We start from the raw sequence: 23943 nt of genomic DNA on the forward strand, positions 1-23943 counted from the left end.
CGTGTCTTTGTACACGTGGTGTGTGGATATACTTTGGGCAGCGCACTGCGCTCTGAACCCGGTCACCTGAGTTCGATTCCTGGCGACATCAGTGAGAACACGTGATCTGAACACGTGATCTGAACCTGTGCTGGCCTTCATCCAGATCGGCTCGGCCTGAAGTGTTGGTGGCAACACTCCGCCCCGTGTCACCCCGACCTTCATAGCTGCTCGCTAGCTGTCCGCGAGGCTCCGTCGAGAATTGTAGTCTCTGTGCCGCACACACACGCAGCTCTTTGTCACTGCTGGGTGACGGCCTCCCCACGCATTGCAGCTCGTGAGGGTTGTCTGACCAGATGTCAACACGTTGGTCAGTTCGGGTTGGGGAGCAGAGAAGCGCAGGGTAACAATGGATGTCACTGCACTGCCACCCAATTCTCGGTATAAGCAGAGGTCTGGGTTCAATCGCAACGTCCCTTGGGCTCCAGTCCGACCCGGTGCGATCTGAGCCGCGCTAGGCTGAGACCCGCTTCAGTCGGCGCTTGACGATCCATTCCGCGTTCCTGTTCACGGCGCACAGCTCCATCATGCGCGCCCCGTTGTCCAGAATCCGCTCGTCTGGGGGGACACGAACAGCGGTGACGCGCCGGCAAGACGGGGACACGAGACGTGGACACGAGACGTGGACACGAGACGTGGACACGAGAGCACGCGGGCCGCTGCTCGCACTTGTGGTGGGCACCTCCACGTGGAGGGTTCATGCCACGGCAACGATGTGGGAGGGTGTGGGGGGGGTGGGGGGGTGGGGAGGGTGAGGGAGGTGGGGGGAGGTGCGGGGGGTGGGGGGAGGTGCGGAGGGTGGGGGGAGGTGCGGGAGGTGGGGGGAGGTGCGGGAGGTGGGGGTGGGAGGGTGAGGGAGGTGGGGAGGTGGGGAGGTGGGGGGGGTGGGAGGAGGTGGGAGGAGGTGGGGGGAGGTGGGCAGAAAGCGTTCGGACTCTCCTCCTCCCGTAAGAGACCAAGATCGCAGTAACGGGGGGGGGGGCGGGTCACGGTAACGAGGGGATCACGGTGGGAGGGGGGGGGGTCACGGTAACGAGGGGGTCACGGTGGGAGAGGGGGTCACGGTAACGAGGGAGTCACGGTGGGGGGGGTCACGGTAACGAGGGGGTCACGGTAACGGGGGGTCACGGTAACGGGGGGGGGTCACGGTAACGGGGGGGTCACGGTAACGAGGGGGTCACGGTAACGGGGGGTCACGGTAACGTCACGGTAACGAGGGGGTCACGGTGGGGGGGGGGGGGGGTCCATGGCCCACAGGCTCCCTGCCCCTGCCGCGAGGCTCCACTCACCGATGTTTCCCTTCGTCTCGCAGAGGCAGCACTCGTCGAGGAACGAGCTCTTGAAGCGCAGCTCTCCCCTAGGGGGGGACCAGAGAGTGCAGTGTCATCATCAGACACTATACATAATCATCATCGTCATCATCAGACACTATACATGATCATCATTGTCATCATCAGACACTATACATAATCATCATCGTCATCATCATCGTCATCATCAGACACTATACATGATCATCATTGTCATCATCAGACACTATACAAAATCATCATCGTCATCATCATCGTCATCATGAGACACTATACATGATCATCATTGTCATCATCAGACACTATACAAAATCATCATCGTCATCATCATCGTCATCATCAGACACTATACATAATCATCATTGTCATCATCAGACACTATACATAATCATCATTGTCATCATCAGACACTATACAAAATCATCATCGTCATCATCATTGTCATCATCAGACACTATACATAATCATCATCGTCATCATCAGACACTATACATAATCATCATTGTCATCATCAGACACTATACAAAATCATCATCGTCATCATCATCGTCATCATGAGACACTATACATAATCATCATTGTCATCATCAGACACTATACAAAATCATCATCGTCATCATCATTGTCATCATCAGACACTATACATAATCATCATCGTCATCATCAGACACTATACATAATCATCATTGTCATCATCAGACACTATACAAAATCATCATCGTCATCATCATCGTCATCATCAGACACTATACATAATCATCATTGTCATGGCACACACGATCCATCATCATCATATTGGATGACGATGATGATGATGCACCTCCGATGAGCACAGTTGGCTCTGATGGTGGAAAAGATGTCAACATATTCGAGAGACCCACAGAAGCAAAAACCCGGCAACTGTTTCTGAGAACCCGTCACGTGACCTCTGTTCCACACAAACAGGGGCTGAGACTCTCCCATGCTATTTGCATGACAGTCAGCCCAAGATATTTCATTGTCAGAGCTGGAAATTCGTCAAACGCAGAGCAAATTCAAAGTAATCAGTGTTGTTTGTACCATCGACCATTTTAATCACGGACAGACGCGCAAAGAGACGCGGAAACAAGACGCGGAGACAAGATGTGGAGACAAGATGTGGAGACAAGACAGAGGGGGAGAGAACCATCCATGGGCCCCCGATGAGCTGCACCACATCACGCCCCCCCCCCCCACCTGTGGCGCAGGACGTGCTGCTCGAAGCAGACGAGGACGTCGCCCGCCGTGGTGCCGCGGACCAGGTCCACGGGCAGGTCGGGCACGCGGAGCCACTCGTCGCCTCTCACCGAGATCACGCCGCTCGGCTGCTCGCGCGACACGTCACACCGTCGGCGTCATCAGAAGCAGCGGCATCATCAGCAGCATCAGAAGCATCAATCATCAGCAGCAGTATAAGTAACAGCAGCAGCAGCAGCACCATCAGTAGCATCAGCAGCAGCATCATCACCAGGATCAGCATCATCATCAGCAGCATCAGCATCAGCAGCATCATCATCACATCAGTAGCAGCAGCATAAGCAGCAGCATAAGCAGCAGCATAAGCAGCAGCATAAGCATCATCATCAGCATCATCATCATCAGCAGCAGTGCCGCCTCCCACCTGTGCAGGATCGGTCCGTGGTGCTGCTCCCTCTCGCCCCCCCTGGATGCGTCTCAGGAACCTGAGCCCCCCCCCCGCGTTGGCCCCGCGCTCCTTCTGACGGTGCCGCTGTCTCAGCTCGTTCTGCTCCCTCACCTGGCGCAGCAGGAACGCGGGGACCTGGAGGGGGGGGGGGCGAGGGGGAATGGGTGTTCAATGGAAAATTACTCCAGTAGCAGCCCTGTATCTGCGTAATGCTTCTGTAACTCATCGTTATTATTGTAACTTTGGTCAGTCTAAAAATAAACTGCCCGAGTCAGCTCGCCTCGCAGGGAATTTATGATCGAACATGTTTCGTGCAATATCTTCGCTTTCCCATGCGGCAGAGCAGTTGTTTCTGAGCCCCTTTCTATTCGCTACATCGCTGTACTCTATTGAGATTTGCCTTCGTCACCCACGCAGGAGTGCACACGCTGAGCAACACGTGAACACACGCACACACAACGTACATCTTCACAAAGACAAAAACGCCCCCTATAGCCTTTAACAGACTGTTGGAGCAAGTGCTGTTGGCGAGAACCTGATAGTTGCCAACACCACGCCCGGCCGCCTTTATCTCCCCAAGTGGCGACATTTACCAACCGCAACAGGTACGTATTTGAAGCTGAGTCGACCTAGGGGAGGCCCACGACCGGCTCAGATAACCATCACCGCCCGCACCAACACACACACAGAGACCCCCCCTCCCGCGGCCGCAGGCGCACCGTCCAGATGATGTGGCGGTAGTGCACGAGGAAGGCCACCACGTCGGCCGTGTCGGCGTGCGCCTGCATCTGCGCCCACTCCCGGCTCACGCCGCGCAGCCCCTTGGGCATGAAGAGGTTGGGGGCCACGATCTTGGCGACGTTGCCCAGCCCCATGCGGTTCTGCTGCTCCTGCGACACCACCTTGCCCAGCAGCAGCAGCAGCGCCTGCGTGGGGCGGGTCGGGGGGGATGGAGGAATCAGGCCAGAGGTTTTAGACCATTTATCGATATGTTCATGATCTGAGGGTTTGCGTTTACTTGTTCATCGTCATAAACAGGATGTAGGAGACGGGAGGGCTGGAGGTGTTCCGAGTGAACCTGGGAGAGGCGCAGGCGTTGGACCTGCCACCAAATCTTCCGAAGTCATCAGATCTTGCAAGCTCAGCGGGAGTAGTGCCTGGCTAGCCGTGGCCAGGAATCGAACTCGGGTCACCGGGTTTGTAGCTCATCGCGCTAGCCGCCATGCCCCCCCCCACACACACCTCGACTGTTCCCCCCCCCCCACGTTGCCCAACCAGACCCTGGTCACAAACCCCAACCGTGACCCCGAACCCACCGACCCCAGGTCCCCCGCACCGTCACCCACGGCCCCCACCTCCAGCGTGTCCCTGTTGGCGTCGGGCAGCAGCAGCACGAGCAGGTTGAGCGCCTGGATTCTCTGTCTCGTCGAGTTGATTTCTGGTGAGGACGGTGGGAGGGAGAGGTGAGCGGTTGGGGTGAGCGACATCACACCGATGATTGGTCCGTATTGAACGTGCCCCAGTGTGCACGTATAGCCGCGTGAATGTGCATGCACACATGCATGGACGGGTGTATATGCACGTATGTGTACACACGTGTGCGTGTGTGTACATGTGTGCAGGTGCGGTCACACGCACTGATGACGGCGGCGAAGGTGATTACGTGCGTGCGTGTGTACGTGTGTGTGTGCGCGTACACGTGTGTGTCCACGTGTGTGTGTGCGTGTACTCGTGTGTGTCCACGTGTGTGTGTGCGCGTACACGTGTGTGTTCACGCACTGGTGACGGTGGCGAAGGCGATCATGTACTCCACGGTGAGCAGTGGGGTCGGCAGCTCCCGCACGAACATCTTCAGCAGCACCGCTGCATCCGCAGAGCTCAGCTGCCCCCACGCGAACGAGTCCCGCGTCAGAGGATTGTCCAACTGCTTGCGCGCAGCCTGGGGTCACGGGGGGGTCACGGGGGGGTCACGGGAGCGTTGGGGGTCAAGGGAGAACAGGAGAATGGACAGCCATGATGATGATGATCGTGGTGGTAGTGTCGGTGCTGCTGGTGGCAGTGAGGATGGTAATGATGAGGACTGCAGTGATGATGATAATTATTGTATAGATGTTGCTGTGTAACAATGATAATGACGTTGATCGTGGTCATCATGACAACAACGATGATCGTGGCAGTGGTGGTGGTGATTGTAATTGTGGTGATGCCAATCATCACCAATCGTGGTGGTGGTAATGGGGGTAACGATAACGATCGTAAGCGATGATGTGATAATGATGACGTTGATCGTTGACGATGATTACAGAATGATAATGACGATGACTGTCATGGTGACCGTGGTGATGACTGTGGTGACGACGATGATCGTGGTGGCCATGATGCCAATGATGAGCACGATGATGCCCCCCACCCACCCCCTCATCCCCGTCGCTCACCTTCACCCTCGCCGCGTTGCCCGACACGCGCAGGATCCCGTCCTGGTCGAGTCCCTGCTTCTCCAGGTGCTGGATCAGCTGTGAGAGCAGCGCGGTCACACGGGGTCACACGGGGTCAACCCTAGCCCGACCTCCACACACGGGCGCGCAAGCAATTGCCCAAGCTCTGAGGTTTGCCAGTAGGGGGTGATGGTCCCTTTGCATTAAGTTTTCTGTAATCTTAGTTGAGTAATTTGTGGTGATTTTTATATATTCGGAAAAATGTGAACCATGAGACTGCCTAGCAACAATGACCGACTCTTGCGGAATACGTCACGGGCTCTTTAACGCCCGCGGTGAGGCAGACGGTCCCCACTCGGAACGCTCTGTAAATGTGCCTGTGGGCGCGGCTTCACCAGAATGTCTGCGTCGTTGTCATCGTCATCGGCCACGATCAATCCACTGCTGGGTGATGGCCTCCCCAAGCCGTCGCCACCTCTCACGACCCCGCGAAGCTACAATCCACCCGGCACCAGCGCACGAGCTGACCTCTTCGCTCCATCTCCCCGTTGGACGCCCTCTTGGGTTCATTCCTCCCCTTGGCACACACTCTATCCCCTTTCTTTAGACAATCGATCAGTATCCCTTCCTGGGCACACCTTGTGAACGTGCCTGTGGGTATGGTTCCTCCAGGGCGCCGGAGTGCAATGTGAGTAGTGTGCTCACCTGCTCCAGGATTCGCGGCACGCAAATTCCTTCCTCTCTCCTCCGGTCCTGCTCCAGGAGCTCGCCGAGGGGCACCCCGAACACGGCTTGGTCTGTGGGAGAGACGGCACCGTAGACGTGGTCAATAGCAACAGAAACGACGCTTGTGCCAGGCTAGGTGCACCCCACACCCTGCACCCCACACCCTGTGCCTCACACCCTGCCACCCCACACCCTGCACCCACACCATGCCACCCCACACCATGCCACTGGCACCCTTCACCGGCACCCTTCACCCTGCAGCCGCACCCCGCCACCCCACACCCTGCAGCCACACCATGTCACCCACCTCCGTGCTTGGCCTTGGCCGCCCTGCACCGCTTGAGCTGCAGGCTGAGGCTGTCGAACAGCGCCGTGAGCTCGATGAGCGCCACGCGCCGCATGCGCGTGAGGTCGCGTGGGGAGAGCGCGTCCGGGCGCGTGGCGCCCAGCCAGTCCTGGCTCAGGCAGAACTCCTGCACAGCGGCGGACAGCGGGGGGGGGGGGGAGTCGATGGGGGGGAGCAGGAAGTGGAGGAGGTCCATCATATTACTGTTTCCATAATCGCCCAGGATGGGTCATCATCGCCATCGCGATCATCATCATCAAGGGGCTGGTTTACGGCCAGCTACAACCAGCACTACCGAAGTGGTGGTAGTCTGAGTGGTGGATGAGGGTCTCGAATTCTCAGAGCTTGGGGAAAAGAGATGATGGTGATGGGAGGAGGAGGAGGAAGGAAGGGAATTCCAAAGCGGAGCAGTGCGAGGGAAGATGCAGAGAGAGAAGAGTTTTGACCTGCAGTGTCGTGAGTGGGTGGGTGAGGGGGTGAGTGAGTGGGTGAGTAATTGGGTGAGTGGGTGAGTGAGTGGGTGGGTGGGTGAGGGGGTGAGTGAGTGGGTGAGTAATTGGGTGAGTGAGTGGGTGGGTGAGGGGGTGAGTGAGTGGGTGAGTAATTGGGTGAGTGGGTGAGTGAGTGGGTGGGTGAGGCGGTGAGTGGGTGAGTAATTGGGTGAGTGGGTGAGTGAGTGGGTGAAGGGGTGAGTGAGTGGGTGGGTGAGTGGGTGAGTGAGTGAATGCGTGGGTGAGTGAATGAGTGAGTGAGTCCTCAACATCGGTGGATTGGGGGGGGGGTGGGGGCTCGTACGGGCAGCCTGGTGTCCGGGGTGAGTTCTGGGGGGGGGCCGTCATGGGGGGCATTCCCCTGCTCCGAGTAGGCGATGTCCGTGCGGAAGAGGCCGAGGTCGGGGGCCCTGCGGAGTTCACGCCTCTCGGGCGGGGGGGGCCGCTCCGAGCCGGCCTGGCGCTCTGCGGCAGAGACGGCCGCATCACCGTGGTTACGCGTTGCAACTCATCACCGTGGTTACGCATTGCAACTCATCTGTTGTGGCCTGTTGTGGTGGTGGTTGTTGTGGGGGTGGTTGTTGTGGTTGTTGTGGTGGTGGTTGTTGTGGTGGTGGTTGTTGTGATTGTTGTGGTGGTGGTGGTGGTTGTGGTGGTGGTTGTTGTGGTTGTTGTGGTGGTTGTGGTGGTTGTTGTGGTGGTGGTTGCTGCGGTTGTTGTGGTTGTGGTGGTGGTTGTGGTTGTTGTGGTTGTTGTGGTGGTTGTGGTGGTTGTTGTGGTTGTTGTGGTGGTGGTTGTGGTGGTGGTTGTTGTGGTTGTTGTGGTGGTGGTTGTGGTTGTTGTGATGGTGGTGGTGGTGGTGGTTGTTGTGGTGGTGGTTGTGGTGGTGGTTGTTGTGGTTGTTGTGGTGGTGGTTGTGGTTGTTGTGATGGTGGTGGTGGTGGTGGTTGTGGTGGTGGTTGTTGTGGTGGTGGTGGTGGTTGTTGTGGCTCCGGGCACCTTCCGCGTCCTTGACGCTGTAGTGCGACGCGCGCGGCTTGAAAGCGCTCAGCATTCCCGACGGGCTCACAATGGCCAGCTCGGGCATCGTGAGGGGGTTCCTCTCCTGGGGATCAGAGGTCATCGCCTGGGGGCACGGGGTCAGCAGAGGAAGAAGGGGGGTGAGGATAGGTGTGTGTGTACAGCCCAGTGACCCGAGTTTGATTCCCATTCACGGCCAACACCAGTGACGATTATCTAAACCGGTCCTGCCCCCCCTAGGTCGACTCAGCCTCAAATGAGTACTCGGTGCGATGTGTAAACATCGTCACTGGGGAGACAAGCGCGGCCGGGCGTGGTGCTGGCCACCCACCCCCTCGTGTGCCGTGCCGGCCTTCACCGGTGCTACCCGCTAGCAGCGCTTGCCCCCACAGTCTGTCGAGGCTCCAGGGTCCGGGGCGGGGGCAGGGGGGGGGCATCTTTGTTGGTGCCGCCCACCTCGACGGCGCTCAGGAACACGTCCCGCACGTCCCGCGGGCCCTTCTTGTCGGGCGCCCGGGTCGACTGCGTGAAGTTGTTCATGCGCTTCTGCACGGTGATCCTCTGCGCCACGCTCAGGGTGGACATCAGCTCCTCGGGGTGCGACACCTCGTCCTCGTCCGATTCCACCGGCCCCAGCTCGTCCCCGGCGGCGCCGTCGCCGCCACCGCCGTCGCCCGCTCCGGTCCGGTCCTTGCGGCTCGACCCCCGCGGCCGCTCCCCCTGGGTCAGGAATCCGGTCTCCTTCAGCCAGTCGGCCTCCTGCTCGTTCTCTGGATGGTGCAAAGACAAAGATTAGGCATGTCGTCTTAAACGGGCTGTCGAGGCCCACGGTGGGCCCACGGTGGGCCCACGGTGGGCCCACGAGGGCCCACGAGGGCCCACGTTGATTCGACCCTCCTGCGGCCCTCGAGCTCCGCCACCCAATCTCACCGTCCGGCGTCTTGATCTCCACCAACGGGAAATCCTCGCTGCCGCGCCGGATCTTGTTCACCTCGCGCTGGAAGAGGTCCTCCTGCGAGTCGTCGAGCGACTCCTGTGAGGCCCACGACTCGAGGCCCGACGTTTCGCTGCTCTGGCTCAGGCTGAGGCTGGGTGACGGCCTCCTCCTTCCGCCGTCACTGCCACTGCCCACGCTGGCGCTCAGGTCCAACGATGAGCCAGCTCCTCCTCCGTTCTTCCGCATCATCTTCAACGACGACATCTTCATCATCGTCGTCATCATCATCGTCCCGTTCTCCTGGCTGTCCAAGTCGCCCTTCTCCTCGTCCTCCGCAACAGAGGGTGCCCGGTCCGGCTCGCCGGGGTCTTCCCCGGGGGCCCTCAATGATCTGGGAGCCGACTCGGGGGACGCGATGCACAGGTCGATGATGTCGTCGTTGTAGTCGGCGTCGTAGAGTCCTCGCGGGGACGAGACTCCGGAATCTGGGGTAGGGTCCCCGTTGGAGTCGGCTTTCTCTGAAGAGGAGGAGAAGGAGGAGCGGTTCGTGGTGGCCGCGTGCGGCGAGGCGGAGTAGCCATTGGTGGCCAAATGGGAGATCGGGGGGCCCCGGAATGGGAGGTTGAGAGTCGGGGTCCGACGGAATCCGGATAAGGGGGCCCCCTCATTGGGGGACTGCGACACGCGACCCGGAGCAACGGAGAGCCGGCGGACGGGGGCACGCTCAGCGGAATTGTGAGCGTCACTCCTGCGTGAAATCAGAATCATTTTCATTGTCATCATCATCATTGTGATCATCATGTGCAGAACTGGCAACATCGCTGTCATCATTTTCTTCATATCATCAGCAGCATAATTGTCATCATAAGCATTAGCAGTAATACCACCACCACCACTATCATCAGCAGCCTTATCATCACCATTAGTAGCAGCAGCATCAGCAGCAGCACACTGTGGAATGTTGTGTGTGCAGTGCATTGTGTGCCCTGTCAATCCCCCAATGCTTAGAGCATCGTGAGGATGTCCATCACCGCGCGTTCCGCTCGGAGGCTTTTCCGCAGGAGGCCGCCCCATTCGCCGCTGGAGAACAGCGCGCTCTCTGTCTCGCTATTATCGTCCATCAGGGGTTCCTACGCGACAGCGAGTCCCAACATCACCCCTCGTGTCTACGGTGCACGATGGGGGGGAGGGGGGGGGTTCTTTCGCGGTTGTGCCACGAAGCTTCTTCAGAAACTGGAGACTGCTCCCTCCGGCACGCGGAGTGAAATGTCAGAGTTGCCGAACAACACGCGGCAGCAGTGACGTCACAGCAGCCACGTGCACGAGTCATGAGGCCAGAGCGTGGCGCGCGTGGCGGAGCGCAGACGTCCTCGGGAGGAGGGGGGGACGAAGCAAGGGAAGTCGGGAAAATAAGTGACTGACCCGCTCACTTACACACTCACACACACACAATCACTTACACACTCACTCACTTACACACTCACTCATTCACCCACTCACCCAGCGACTCAACTCATCCACTCAATTACACACTCACCCATTCACTTACACACTCACACACTCATCTACTCACTCACACAATCATACACCCAACCACTTACTACTTCACCCGCCCACCCACCCACTCGCCCACCCACCTGCCCACCCACTCGCCCACCCACCCACTCGCCCGCCCACCCACCCACTCGCTCGCCCACCCACCCACTCGCCCACCCACCCACTCGCTCGCCCACCCACTCGCCCGCCCACCCACTCGCTCGCCCACCCACCCACTCGCTCGCCCACCCACCCACTCGCTCGCCCACCCACCCACTAACTCAGCCGGTCACGCCGCGCTTCATGGACAGCGGAGCGAGTGCGACGTGAAGGAGATGCACTCCAGTGACGTCACCGCAAGCCTCACTGATCGCTTTCATCAAAAAACAACCAGCAGGCACCATCAGCATTACCATCATCCACGACACGCGGCGATTGCGCAAGCGGCCGTGGCATGCTGATGAGTGATAAGATCTCAAAACTTGTGCACTTTTTTACATCTCATTGCGTCCGTCACTGAAAGTTCGTCTATTCCACAATCATTGCTCCGTACCTTCCAAGTGGTGGCTCCATTATTCACGGTGGCTCGGAGATGTTAACTACCTCGCCTGGTATACAGGAGTTCGTCTTGTCGATCCCGACCCTGACGCCTGCTGCTGTATATTTGGAGTTGTGTTTTTCTCTCCCCGGGATCGCATGGATTTTTATCCGGCTTTTCCCTCCACATTTAGAAACATGCGTTGAGATTATCTGGCTGCTATGAATTTCCACATGGGAAGCCACTTCGTTGAGCTATAATATGTGGGCAGGTCGCTTCTGAAGTAAAGCTAAATAGCTCAGGGGTGCCTTTACCTAGAAAAATATGTTTTCATAGTTTTAGTTTATGATCGATCCCCGAGGCATAAAGAGCTCTTGGGGTGTTATTGAACTCTCGTCACGTCGTGTAATCACCGTCATCGCAATCGCACCTCCGGCTGACGTCACGAAACGCGTTCCAATCATTCCGCCGTGAGCCCGAGAACGATAAGTTCTGTCGTGGTGTATAGTTAAACAAAACCCCCGTCCGCGAAGACGCACGGCTCGGTCTCTTGACCGAGCGAGTGGACGGAAATGTTTGAATGGAATTGGGAGAAAAACAGAAGCTAACAGCTCAGCGCCCACCGCCTCACTGCCATCTGCGAGTCGCAAAAAAAGACAGCCGACAAACGGGCAGAGCGTGCGTGAAAGCGCGTGTGGATTTAGCAACAGGGCTTGTTTCAGTTGTCGGCCCGAAACAATAACACGGCCGCACACGTTCAGCGCTGTCGAGTTGGTGGCTTAAACAATGCGGAGATCATTGCGCACGTGGTGTGGTGGTCACATGACATGCATGCAAGGCATTATGGGAGTCGAGCCCTCCAGATGCGTTTGTGCTTCACACCTCGGGCGTGGTGATGGCCACCCGCCCCCTCGTGCGCCGTGTCGGCCTTCACAGGTGTTACTCGCTAACAGCACTTGCCCCAACAGCACGCTAAGGCTATACGGGGGATCTTTGTCTGCTTGCTATCTCTGTGTTGTCATCCTGCACGACGCAGTTTCGTGTCGCGATAGGGTTTCTCACCATTCGCAGAAAATATTGGATTTGAATCACGGCGCGTGTCTGAGCAAGGCGACGGCAGAAAGCGGGAGGAGGTGGTGGTGGGGAGGAGGTGCAGGAGGAGGTGGAGGTGGTGGTGGTGGGGAGGAGGTGCAGGAGGAGGTGGAGGAGGTGGTGGTGGGGAGGAGGTGCAGGAGGAGGTGGAGGTGGTGGTGGGGAGGAGTGGCGAGCGTGCACTCGGGGTTTTGTATTTGTCAGTCTGTCAACGCCGACGGCTATTTTTAGATTCGCGCTGTTCGACTGAGAAGCACACACCCTGCGTGCACACACACACACAGCGACTCGCTTCACACTCACAATACACACACACCACACACACACACAGCGACTCGCTTCTTACGACTCACACACTCACAATACACACCACACACACACACAGAGACTCGCTTCTTACGACTCACACACTCACAATACACACCACACACACACACACAGAGACTCGCTTCTTACGACTCACACACTCACAATACACACACACCACACACACACACAGCGACTCGCTTCTTACGACTCACACACTCACAATACACACACACCACACACACACACAGACTCGCTTCTTACGACTCACACACTCACAATACACACACACCACACACACACACACAGCGACTCGCTTCTTACGACTCACACACTCACAATACACACACACCACACACACACACAGAGAGACTCGCTTCTTACGACTCACACACTCACAATACACACACACCACACACACACAGCGACTCGCTTCTTACGACTCACACACTCACAATGCACACACACCACACACACACACAGCGACTCGCTTCTTACGACTCACACACTCACACACAATACACACAACACACACACACAGAGACTCGCTTCTTACGACTCGCACACAATACACAATACATACTCACACACAATACACAATACACACACAGCGACTCGCTTCTTACGACCCACACACTCACACAATACAAAATACACACACAGACTCGCCTCTTCGGACTCGCACACTCGCACGGAACAAGCTCAGAAACCCCCTGTCCAGTCTTAACAGACTGTTGGAGTGACGTATTGTTAGCGAGCATCTATTAAGTCCCGAGCGTGACGTGTTATGCCGCCACTCGCAGGCACACGTGACCCATCACTGTTGAGCCCCAGGTGTATCCACGGGTTTAGTTCATGGACTGGTTAAATGAAGGAGACTGACATGCGAATGGACACACTCGCATAGACAAACACTTTCTAGAATAAACAACACAAATTCATCCATAATAGAGGTTTTTTGGGGGGGTTAGATCCCGTAAATATGAATGTGTCGTTAAACTCGCCACCACCCGACACAACCAATTAGTAAGGGGTTTGGCACGTAACCAGAACGTGCCAATTCGTTACGAGTACAACACACCGGTTGTGTGTTGGAGAGCAAATCCACAACATTTACAATCCGAGTACGACGTTTCGCCAGTCATTACAACTGGCATCATCAGGCAGCAGAGCTAATTGGTTGTCACGTGGGCAATATGCCAAATGATTTGCGGTGATTCGGCAAACGGGAAGATGAGGAATGTCCAAGTGCGTGCCGCGGCTCTCGATGCTGGAGGTCATCTCCATGGAAACGTCTTCGTGTACAATTGTCACAATGCCGATGGCTCGTCGGCGTTCCGGTTTTGCTGGCGAAAAATAACCCCCGAATCAACTGGCAGTCGCCCTGCGCTCGCATCGCTCGCATCGCTCGCGCGAAGGTCAGGCCACGGGGCCCGCATCATCTGGGTCACCGCTCCTCTTGACCATCTCTCCGCACGTCGTTCAAGCGAGCCCGGAACGCGGCGCTGCTGCTGCTGCTGGCCCGTGCCTCGGCTGACAAAAAATGCCGAGCAACCCGTCCTGTAACCCGTCCTGTGACACCGCTCTCCGTTCGGACATGATGTGAATGGGTGTTTTGTTCGTGGCGTGTTCTACGAATACATTTGGATGTTTTGAATCGCTCCTCGTCTCCGCAGGGCTGGGCGTCTGAGCTAAAGGCTTGCCGGTGACGTCAACGTGGCACTTGTGTGCCAGGCTAGGTGCGCTTTAGGTCGCGTGATGTGGTGAGAGCTCGCTGGGAATAGGTCAACGGAGACACCCTCCCCAAGTCCCAGGTGATGTGTTTGGGGTCAGCCACACGGCGCGGCGCCGTAGCGTACAACGTGGGCGCAGTTTAGAGAAGTTGTGAATTATGTTAATTGTATAGAGAGGAGCGAGAGAGACGCCGTCAACCATAGGCGAGCCTAGAAGAGTGTCAGGAAGCCGACTGCATTGGCGGCGTGGGGAAGGGAGTTCCAGGCGATGGGGGCGGCAAAGGAGAAGGAGCGAGCGCCCACCGGGGGCTTCGAGAGAAAGCTTTGGTTGCTGGAGTGGAGAGCAGGTGGAGGGGAGTCGAGTGAGATAGGGGAGCGGCGCGGGGGATCTTGTCGATGCTCGGGGCGACCTTGAGATGGTTCTGGAATTGCATCGGGGGTCATTGGAGGAATTTAAGCGTTGGGGTGACGCAGCCTCATTTACAGATGGGGGTGAGAAGTCTCGTCGAGCAAAGATCCCCGCCCCCCGTATAGCCTTGACAACCGTTTGGGGCAAGTGCACTCGTACACATCAGCACACCATGCGCCTCTAACACGTACCCGCAACACGCACAGACAGCACGTACACACGTTCCCTGCACACATACCACGGGCATTTTTGTACAAAAACTCATCGCAAACACCCGAAACCACCATGACAAAGATTCCCCAGATAGCCTTGCGCAGGCTGTTAGGGCAAGTTACGTTCGCGAGCGCCACGCCTGGCTGCATTCCCCCCAGTGCTGATGTTTGCACGCTGCAGCCGGTACCCGTTTAACATGTAGAGTCTACATAGGGGAGGGCCCACAGCCTGGTCAGATATCACTCGCCACCGATGTTAGTCGTGGCCAGGAATTCAACTCGGGTATCCAGGTTCACTGGGCAGTGCAGCAGCCGATGCGCCACTCTTGCACCCACACCTGTAACGCACAACACTGTCGATCACACCATCTGTGTCGCGCGCACGCACCCTATATAATCAGCCCTGGCACTCGTACAATACATTTACAACTCACGCGCTCGCATCTGTAACGCCCGCACCCGAAACACTGACGCCTCTATCTGACAGCCACGGCTGAGTTTAGTCTCAGATTTGTAAGGACCTGCACTTGTATGAGCTCTTAACGGACCTGGGCAAGGGATGGCGTGGGGTGGGGGGGTCGCAAATTGGTGGCGTGACCCCCACCGCCCCCACCGCAAGTGGAGCCCGGTTTGGCGACATTTTCAAAGCTGCTTCCACGTGCTTGCTCGCTCCCCCATTGCACAACGACTTCCTGCACGACCCCCACCCCACCGTCCTCCTCCAAACAAAGAGTTTAAAATATCTCCGGTGACTACAAATAGCCCGTGCCACCTCCCCTCGCAGGGGCCGGCGTGAGCAGGTGGAGAGGGGCAAGCGGCTGAGATGACGTCCCGCGAGGACTGACGGCCAAGACGGGCAGACAGGCACGTAGGCAGGTAGACAGGTAGACAGGTAGATAGGTAGATAGGTAGGCAGACAGACATACACGTAGGCAGGTAGATAGGTAGGCGAGTCGACAAGCGACTGGAGAAATTCGCGCGGGAGATGCTTTGCGTCTTACCCTTCCAATGGGACATTCATCTGACTCGAGTTGAATGGCTCCAGCTCTCTAACGTGGGGATCTCACGTCGGGGGGGGGGCTCTCAGTAGGGGTCGGAAGGGCGAGGGGGGATTGGGGCCGGGGTCTGGGGGGATGCGGGCTCCGAATGTGATTTTCTAAGAAATCACTGCCCAGATTTAAAGGTGACGTGTCAATCTCAGTCACGTGTCAATCTCGGGGCCCAGCAGCCCCGGGCAGTGTCCACTTATCACGACCTGCTCACTGCTCGTCACTGCTCACCACGCCTCGTCTCCACAAGCATCCTCGCAGCTCCTCCTCACTCATCCACACACCTCATCTTCTACCACACACCACAGCCCACCACCGCCACCCTCCACCCAGTGGGCTATCCACACCAGCATGGGTGACCTGGTGGTCTATGGTGAGGCCCTCCTGAAACGTGATTGTGCCAGATTACAAGGTGGTCTCGGGGACTGTATCCCAACTGCAGGCACAACCAACTTGTGGTGGGTAGTGGCTCTCAATGTCGTGGGCTCAGTCAGGTGCTTGTTGTGTTTAGTGTTGTTGTCCTTCCCCGCACCTCCGATTAGCACGGTTGGCTACGTACGGTGCGAAATAATTTCAAACATACATGCATCCTGTGACCTGCCATGGCGTCCACCAGTGTCCACCATGGGTTGGACCATGGATGGACGCTGTGGTGTCACAATGTCTTTAACCTTATCCCTAACTCACCAAAATAATCCAGCCCATTTCACCTTGGTGGCTACAACACAAAAGACATGGACCAGACAGCAGCTGCAGTAATGATAGCAACAGCTGCAGCAGTAATAGCTGCCGTTGCAAGACAGCGCCCAGAGAGAGAGAGAGACACCTGCCCAGAGAGCGAGAGAGACACCTGCCCAGAGAGAGAGAGAGAGAGACACCTGCCCAGAGAGAGAGAGAGACACCTGCCCAGAGAGAGAGAGAGACACCTGCCCACAGAGAGAGAGAGAGAGATACCTGCCCAGAGAGAGAGAGAGAGACACCTGCCCACAGAGAGAGAGAGAGAGACACCTGCCCAGAGAGAGAGAGAGACACCTGCCCAGAGAGAGAGAGAGACACCTGCCCAGAGAGAGAGAGAGACACCTGCCCACAGAGAGAGAGAGAGAGATACCTGCCCAGAGAGAGAGAGAGAGACACCTGCCCACAGAGAGAGAGAGAGAGACACCTGCCCAGAGAGAGAGAGAGACACCTGCCCACAGAGAGAGAGAGAGAGAGACACCTGCCCACAGAGAGAGTGAGAGATACCTCCGCAAATATTCGAACGGACGTCACGCGCCCCCCTCCTCGTGCTAAATTCTCCAAACGTCGGCGCGGATTCCTCGCATTGCCGCGCGTGTCGCTACCGAGAATCCGTGAGTGCCAGGGGAGGAGCGGTGCAGGTCGCGTCAGCCAGATATGTGTGTATGCGTGTATGTGTGTGTATGCGTGTATGTGTGTGTATGCGTGTATGTGTGTGTATGCGTGTATGTGTGTGCATGCGTGTATGTGTGTGTATGCGTGTATGTGTGTATCTGTGTATGTATGTATGTGTGTATGTGTGTATCTGTGTATGTGTGTATGTGTGTGTATGCGTGTATGTGTGTGCATGCGTGTATGTGTGTGTATGCGTGTATGTGTGTATCTGTGTATGTATGTATGTGTGTATGTGTGTATCTGTGTATGTGTGTATGTGTGTACGTTGCAATTCTTTCGCACCGTACATAGCCAACCGATCCAATCGGAGATGCGCGGTGTGTCGGCGTCAGGGTTAGGGCCGTGTGCGGGACCGCGATCCTATTGGTCGGCGGAAGAAACAGCCACCCCCACCCAGCCAATCACGGCGGAGTGTGGACTCGGGGCGAGGTTTGCGACGCTGTAGTTGAGACGTGAACGTGCGTGCCGCCCTGCTGACAATCCACTGCTGGATGACAGCCTCCTCACCCAGTGCGGGTTTTGGTAGCAGCTATTTGACCATACTTCACCGTTCTCGTCACAGTGTTCGTGAAGGGCAGCAGAGACGAGGGAGCACAGGGATGAGGTGTAACGACAGACCCAGAGCAGCCTGTAACAACCGGATGTGCATCCAAGCACCATCGCGGGCCTCTTTTGCAAAGGGGGCCTGGGTCGTAAAAGCTAAACAGGAACAGGTAAAGCGAGAAAAGGTCACAGCGGCAGCTGCAAACACAATAACATTGTCGGGGACAAACACCGCTCAGATGATTTGTCATAGACGGCGTTTCACAAGAGCGAGATGTAAACGCGACGTTCGTCGAGGAGTTATTGCGCAGATAAGTGGAGTAGGAAACGTTCAAGAGCGTTTGTTTGATGATCCTTGTCTTGAGGCGTGGGGTGGAGGTGGTTTACCGGTATTTGTTTAAAGAAGCCTCACTGCTGATGAGATGCTAAATGTCAAATCCGGTCCTGAGTGTTTGTGTTTTACACCCAGGCTCCTGAAGAGATCCACCGTGTTAAACTGATAGCTATATTGTGTTCATATGGAGTGACACATATGGGAAGAGGGGGGCGTGACATCTGTTTATACACGTTGTGATATTCAGCTTAGCTGGGTTTTCGCAGCTGGGCTGTCGGATTATCTAAATAATCGATGACTCAACTGGTTGTCGGTGCGACGACTCGTCGAATAACAAAGGCCGAACGTTCAAAGAGGGAAGTAGGGCAGCAGCTACAGCAGGGCAGGAATGTAACCGACCAGCGCGGTTGGACGTCAATGCCGCAGCGCATCAAAACAACACTCCAGTGGAGCGGATCGCGACAGAACTCGCACGTGGGGCAGAGACGATCATCAAACGCCACTTCCATCGACCCCACGCATCCCGCAAGAAACGAGAATCACTGACGTCACAACAGCAGCACGGTGGCCACGTGACGCGCAAGGCACGTGGTTGGCGCCGTGCCCTCCCTGCTGCGAGCAGAGCAGCGCCTGCTGCTTGTCCCGTGCGGGGTGAGAGGGATATGAATAACCGCGTGCCAAGTGAGGTTTATAGATGAACCTATCAATCACATTCTGCAGGACAGAGACGACTTCATACCGGGTTGAGGCGTGTCTGGATTCATCAGTCAGTACGGCATAGCCATCATTGCCTATCTCAATATTCATAAGGTACATACGAAAGCAGTAACACCTCCCTCGAATCAATGTCATGTCACTCCACGTAATAAACGACGCCTTCATATTTTTCGCGCAAGAACAGATATTGGAAGGACGCCTGCTCATTTGCTCTGTGACTTAGAGCGAGTGCTCGAGTGGCTGCGAGGTTTCCAGGCTACTCGATACGTGTATCACACGAGCCGTGCCGATGTTCCTCCAGGTAAGGGAAGCAATCTCCAAATCTAGCGTTCATCCTCACGGGCTGCATGAACAAACCACAAGAGGAAAACACAAATCACAGGAGGAGTCGGACAGGGAGACACCCTATCACCGAGCCTATTCGGAGCGACTTCGGAAGACGAAATGAAATAACCAGCTCAGACGTACCGATGACATCGTCGTTTTAACGGCCAATGGGACTGGACTGCGACGCGCCATTGAATCATTACCAACAAAGGCTGCCAAGTTTGGCTCAAGATAAGGACGAGCAAAACGATGGCCACGTGCTGAGAATTCTTCACCGCGGCTCTATGGGTGGTGTCACGTACAACGAAGACATTTTGTCCGTGGGGCAGTGCAAAATTCGGTACCACCGAAGGTAGCAAAGCTTTAGCAGCACCGATTTAATCCGGTGGACAAGACGAGTGAGTTACTCGATAACCCCCCACTCATTTCAAACGCCTATCGCGTCAGTCTCTGTTGTTGGCCACAAGAAGAGATACACACACAATGGGTGCCACCCCCAGTGGGGCCGACGAGTGAGATATCAACTCTGGGCTCGTGCAAGAGTTCTTGCAGAGACGCAACTGGAGAACACATCAGAGTATGTGTACCGAACATTGCGTTACATTCATGAACATAGAATAGACAAAGACCCCCCGTGTAACTTGAACGGACTGTTGGGGAAAACGTTGGTGAGGAACCAACGGGCTGGGTAGCCAGCACCACGCCCGGCTGCCTTTGTCTTCCTAGTGGCGATGTGTACACAGCACTCCAGGTCATCGCTTGAGACCACCGAGGCGACCCAGGGGAGGCCCAAGACCGGTTGAGATATTCTCATCTGATGTTGACCGTTGAGCGGGAATCGAACCCGGGTCGTCGGGGCTTTGTTTTGTTTATACCGAAGGTTCATTGGCATGGACCATCAACATCTACGAGTTTGAGTGACCTCCCGAGTATGGGCCGTGGGATGGACACGCCGGACCGCTCTCCATCTCGGTCGGAGCGCGCGAGACACACCTTGGGAGGCCGCTCAGCGCGCGCGCGCCCCCCACTGTCGATGGCGACGTCACCGCAAGGGGTGGGTGCGTTGGGGGGCCCGGGGCGGGGGGGGCGATCGCACCCTGGGCGGTCGAGGGGACGTGACCCCTGGACCCCGCTCGCCCCCTTCGGCTGTTGACGGAGGGGGCGACGTGCGCTGGGCACCCCGCGCAGCCGGTTTTCTCCCTTTGCCGCCCGCCCTCCACATCGTTCACAGCAGATTGACGCCCGTCAGTGATGATGGATGGCGGCGCCTCTCTCCTGCCCTCCATCTTCTCTTGCCCTCTCCCCTGTCTCTCTACACTCTCTCGCTCTCTCTGAAGTGCAATAAATGCAGCAATAACAGAGGTACGCAAACAACCATGAAGCTCACAAACGAATGAAGTGCACACGCGGTGCAGCTGCGCCAGGGCCCGTGTGGAAGCGTGGCTGGCAGCGAAGATGAACCCGAGTTGTACGACACTTCATCAGTCCCCTTGGCCACTGCACAGGTACCCCCTTCGCTACTCCACGTAGGTCCCGTTGGCGCCTTCGCCCCCAATTTCAACATCGTTCCCACGAACTGAGGGGGCGGTGTCTGCTCTGCTCGGTGAGATCTCACGCTGCGGCAACAGGTGCGAGAGGCTGCTGCAGGGCTGCGTGGTGGGCAGCAGAAGGCAGCGCAGACAAACCCACTGTTGGACTGCACTGCTATGCTCCAGAGTGTCCAGCGGTCTGCGAACCAGGCTGCCCATGGTCACGAGGACGCGGCATCGTCAGAGTGCCTGGGGGGCGGTTCCCTTCGAGGCTTCAATTAACCACATGCCACGAATTAATGAACCACAATTCAGAGCTTAGCAAAGCGTTAATTGCTCCTTGCAGTCGCGAGGGTGACGGAGGAGCTTTGTTTTTGTAGCCACCCAGTGAACCGAACTGCCAAGGGGAAATACGCGGCACTTTGAACAACTTCGTGTACACCTGTGTACTATTTTGTATAACAGGAAATTTCCGTTGGGCAACGCCCATCTTGCCTGAGCCAGTGGCGGAAATTGCAGATTGAAATATGTCTCTCCCAAGAGGGCTGTGAGTGTGTATAGGTGCGTGTGTATGTTGTGTGTATAGGTGTGTGTGTATATAGGTGTGTGTGTGTGTATAGGTGTGTGTGTATAGGTGTGTATGTTGTGTGTATAGGTGTGTGTGTATATAGGTGTGTGTGTGTATAGGTGTGTATAGGTGTGTGTGTATATAGGTGTGTGTAGGTGTGTGTAGGTGTGTAGAGATGTGTGTGGGGAGCGGTAATGTAGCGGTTAGGGCACTTCGCTACGAACCTGGCAACCCGAGTTCGATTCCCGCTCACGGCAAACACCGGTGACGATTATCTGAACCAGTCCTGGGCCTCCCTCGATCGACTCAGCCTCAAATAAGTAACTGGCGCGATGTATGAACATATATGATGTATGTTGAGTTTTTTCGCACCGTACGTAACCAATCGTGATAATCGGAGGTGGGGGTGAAGGACAACTAACTAAACACACAAATCAGCTCCAAAGAAACGAGTTTTTAATCGAGATTTAAAAGTTCGTAGATACCAGTAATATTGTAAGGAAGAGCCATTTGGGGAGACAAAGGCGGCCGGGCGTGTTGCTGGCCACCCACCCTTTCGTGTGCCGTCCCAGCATTCAGAGGTGCTCGCTAACAGCACGGTCAGCTGAAGGATATTCGTGTTGGCACACCTGTGCACACCTGTGCACACCTGTGCACACCTGTGCTAACTTTAAACACACCTGTGCACACCTGTGCTAACTTTAAACACACCTGTGCACACCTGTGCTAACTTTAAACACACCTGTGCACACCTGTGCTAACTTTAAACACACCTGTGCACACCTGTGCTAACTTTAAACACACCTGTGCACACCTGTGCTAACTTTAAACACACCTGTGCACACCTGTGCTAACTTTAAACACACCTGTGCACACCTGTGTTAACTTTAAACACACCTGTGCACACCTGTGCTAACTTTAAACACACCTGTGCACACCTGTGCTAACTTTAAACACTCCTGTGCACACCTGTGCTAACTTTAAACACACCTGTGCACACCTGTGCTAACTTTAAACACACCTGTGCACACCTGTGCTAACTTTAAACACACCTGTGCACACCTGTGCTAACTTTAAACACTCCTGTGCACACCTGTGCTAACTTTGTGCTCGTTCGCCCGTGCACACCTGTGCTCAACTCACCTGTGCGTCGCGTCCCAGTGGCTGAGGGAGCTGCTCTCGCCATCGTTCTTGCGCCTGTAGAACATGAGAACGACGTCCTCCTTCTTCTGCTTCCTGCGATATTCCATGCTGCTTGCGGGCGGCGGAGTCCACGGGTGAGTCCACAGGTGAGTCCACGGGTGAGTTCACGGGTGAGGGCAGCAAGGCACCGACTCGCATCTATGAGTGCTGCACCAGACCCCGAGACCGCCGAGGTAGACTCCTGAGCGGCTCTCGGGTCTCGAGTTTGCTTTGAGGGATGAGCTCCGTCAGATTTATCCACTCGACTCCATCACAGCAGCTACGGCCTAGAACAAAGACAAATACCCCCGTATAGTCTTTAGCAGACTGTTGGGGCAAGTGCGGTTCGCGAACACCTATGAAGGTCGGAACAGCTCAGGAGATGGTGGATGGCCAACACCATGCCCGACCGCCTTTGTCTCCCCTGTGCTGATGTTTACACAACGAACCAGGTACCCATTTACAGCTGAATCCACCTAGGGAATGCCCAGGACCGGTTTAGCGATGCCTCGCCGATGTTGTCCGTGAGCGGGAATCGAACTCGGGATGCTGGGTTCGTAGCGCAGTGTGCTAACCATTGTGCCACTGCTCCCCACAAACTTGTTAGAGAACACACATACACCCCAAGAACACAATCTCACACTCCTCCTACACACACAGACACACACTCCCATCCCTACAACACACTCTCACGCCCCAACAAGACACACACCCCTACAAGACACCCACCTACACACACAAAGACACACTCTCACACCCCTACAACACACTCTCACGCCCCAACAAGACACACACCCCTACAAGACACCCACCTACACACACAAAGACACACTCTCACACCCCTACAACACACGCACACATCGTGCAACACACATCTACAGCGGCCTATACCCCAAGTATGTGTTGTGTTTGTGTTGTACGGTTGTGTGTGTTGTTGGAGTGTCTTGTGGAAGTGTATTGTCAGAGCATGTGTGTCGTAGGTGTGTGTGTGTGAGCGTTTTGAGGGGGTGTGAAGGTGTTCTAAGTGTGTTGTACGGTTGTGTGTTGTAGGGGTGTGAGTGTGTGTTGTAGGGGTGTGTGTGTCAGAGTGTGTTGTAGGGGTGTGTGAGTGTTGTAGGGGTGTGAGTGTGGTCCGTGGCCACGCGTTGTGGGCCCGAGGCAGCAGCGCTACCTGCTACCTGCACGCTGCTTCACGTCCCAGGTGTTGCGTCCTGCTCTTCTGCACTTCGCTTCACTCGCTCATCTGAGCTCGCATGTGCGCGACCCCCGCTCTACTTTGCCAGCAATAATCGTTATACTGCTGCTACTGTTGCTGAACTGAGCGACCCTCGACTGACAACGCGTTATCAGTGTCTCTCGGAGCGGATCTAGAAGCGGGTCGGAGCTCGCCAGCCACTGTTCACAGCCCGTCAGATCAAAGTGACGGGGGACCGAGGTAGGAGGAGGAGCTGATGGAGGTAGCGGAGGAGGCGGGACCAGGCGTGGGTTCAG

General features: G+C 56.2%; 1 protein-coding gene across 2 annotated transcripts; it reads right to left on the minus strand.

Moving 5' to 3' along the window:
* Positions 1 to 198: 198 nt before the first annotated feature.
* LOC144935910 (rho GTPase-activating protein 18-like) lies at positions 199 to 23943 on the minus strand. 2 transcript variants are annotated; one of them, XM_078862784.1, is made up of 16 exons: positions 23631 to 23943; positions 22414 to 22739; positions 8961 to 9715; positions 8487 to 8800; positions 8010 to 8136; positions 7315 to 7475; positions 6481 to 6646; positions 6153 to 6244; positions 5448 to 5525; positions 4792 to 4951; positions 4368 to 4450; positions 3732 to 3938; positions 2989 to 3147; positions 2565 to 2692; positions 1329 to 1396; positions 199 to 597 (listed from the first exon to the last, which is right to left on the minus strand). In XM_078862784.1, exons 2-16 carry the CDS (start codon positions 22518 to 22520, stop codon positions 494 to 496), a joined length of 2709 nt encoding a protein of 902 aa, XP_078718910.1. In that variant the 5' UTR covers positions 22521 to 22739; positions 23631 to 23943; the 3' UTR covers positions 199 to 493. The 2 variants fall into 2 exon arrangements, with proteins under 2 accessions (XP_078718910.1, XP_078718911.1); XM_078862785.1 differs by having other exon boundaries at positions 23624 to 23943.

The sequence above is a fragment of the Lampetra fluviatilis genome, chromosome 14 (genome assembly GCF_964198595.1).
Source record: "Lampetra fluviatilis chromosome 14, kcLamFluv1.1, whole genome shotgun sequence".
Taxonomy (NCBI): Eukaryota; Metazoa; Chordata; class Hyperoartia; order Petromyzontiformes; family Petromyzontidae; genus Lampetra; species Lampetra fluviatilis.

Bases quoted from the DNA above. Each gene is read 5' to 3' on its own strand.
- LOC144935910 (XM_078862784.1), bottom strand. From the start codon at position 22,520: ATGGAATATCGCAGGAAGCAGAAGAAGGAGGACGTCGTTCTCATGTTC. The intron at 8,801-8,960 runs GTGAGATTGGGT...TGCACCATCCAG, and splicing joins GGAGATCAAGACGCCGGACG to AGAACGAGCAGGAGGCCGAC. The intron at 6,245-6,480 runs GTGGGTGACATG...TCTCTCCCACAG, and splicing joins GGCCAAGGCCAAGCACGGAG to ACCAAGCCGTGTTCGGGGTG.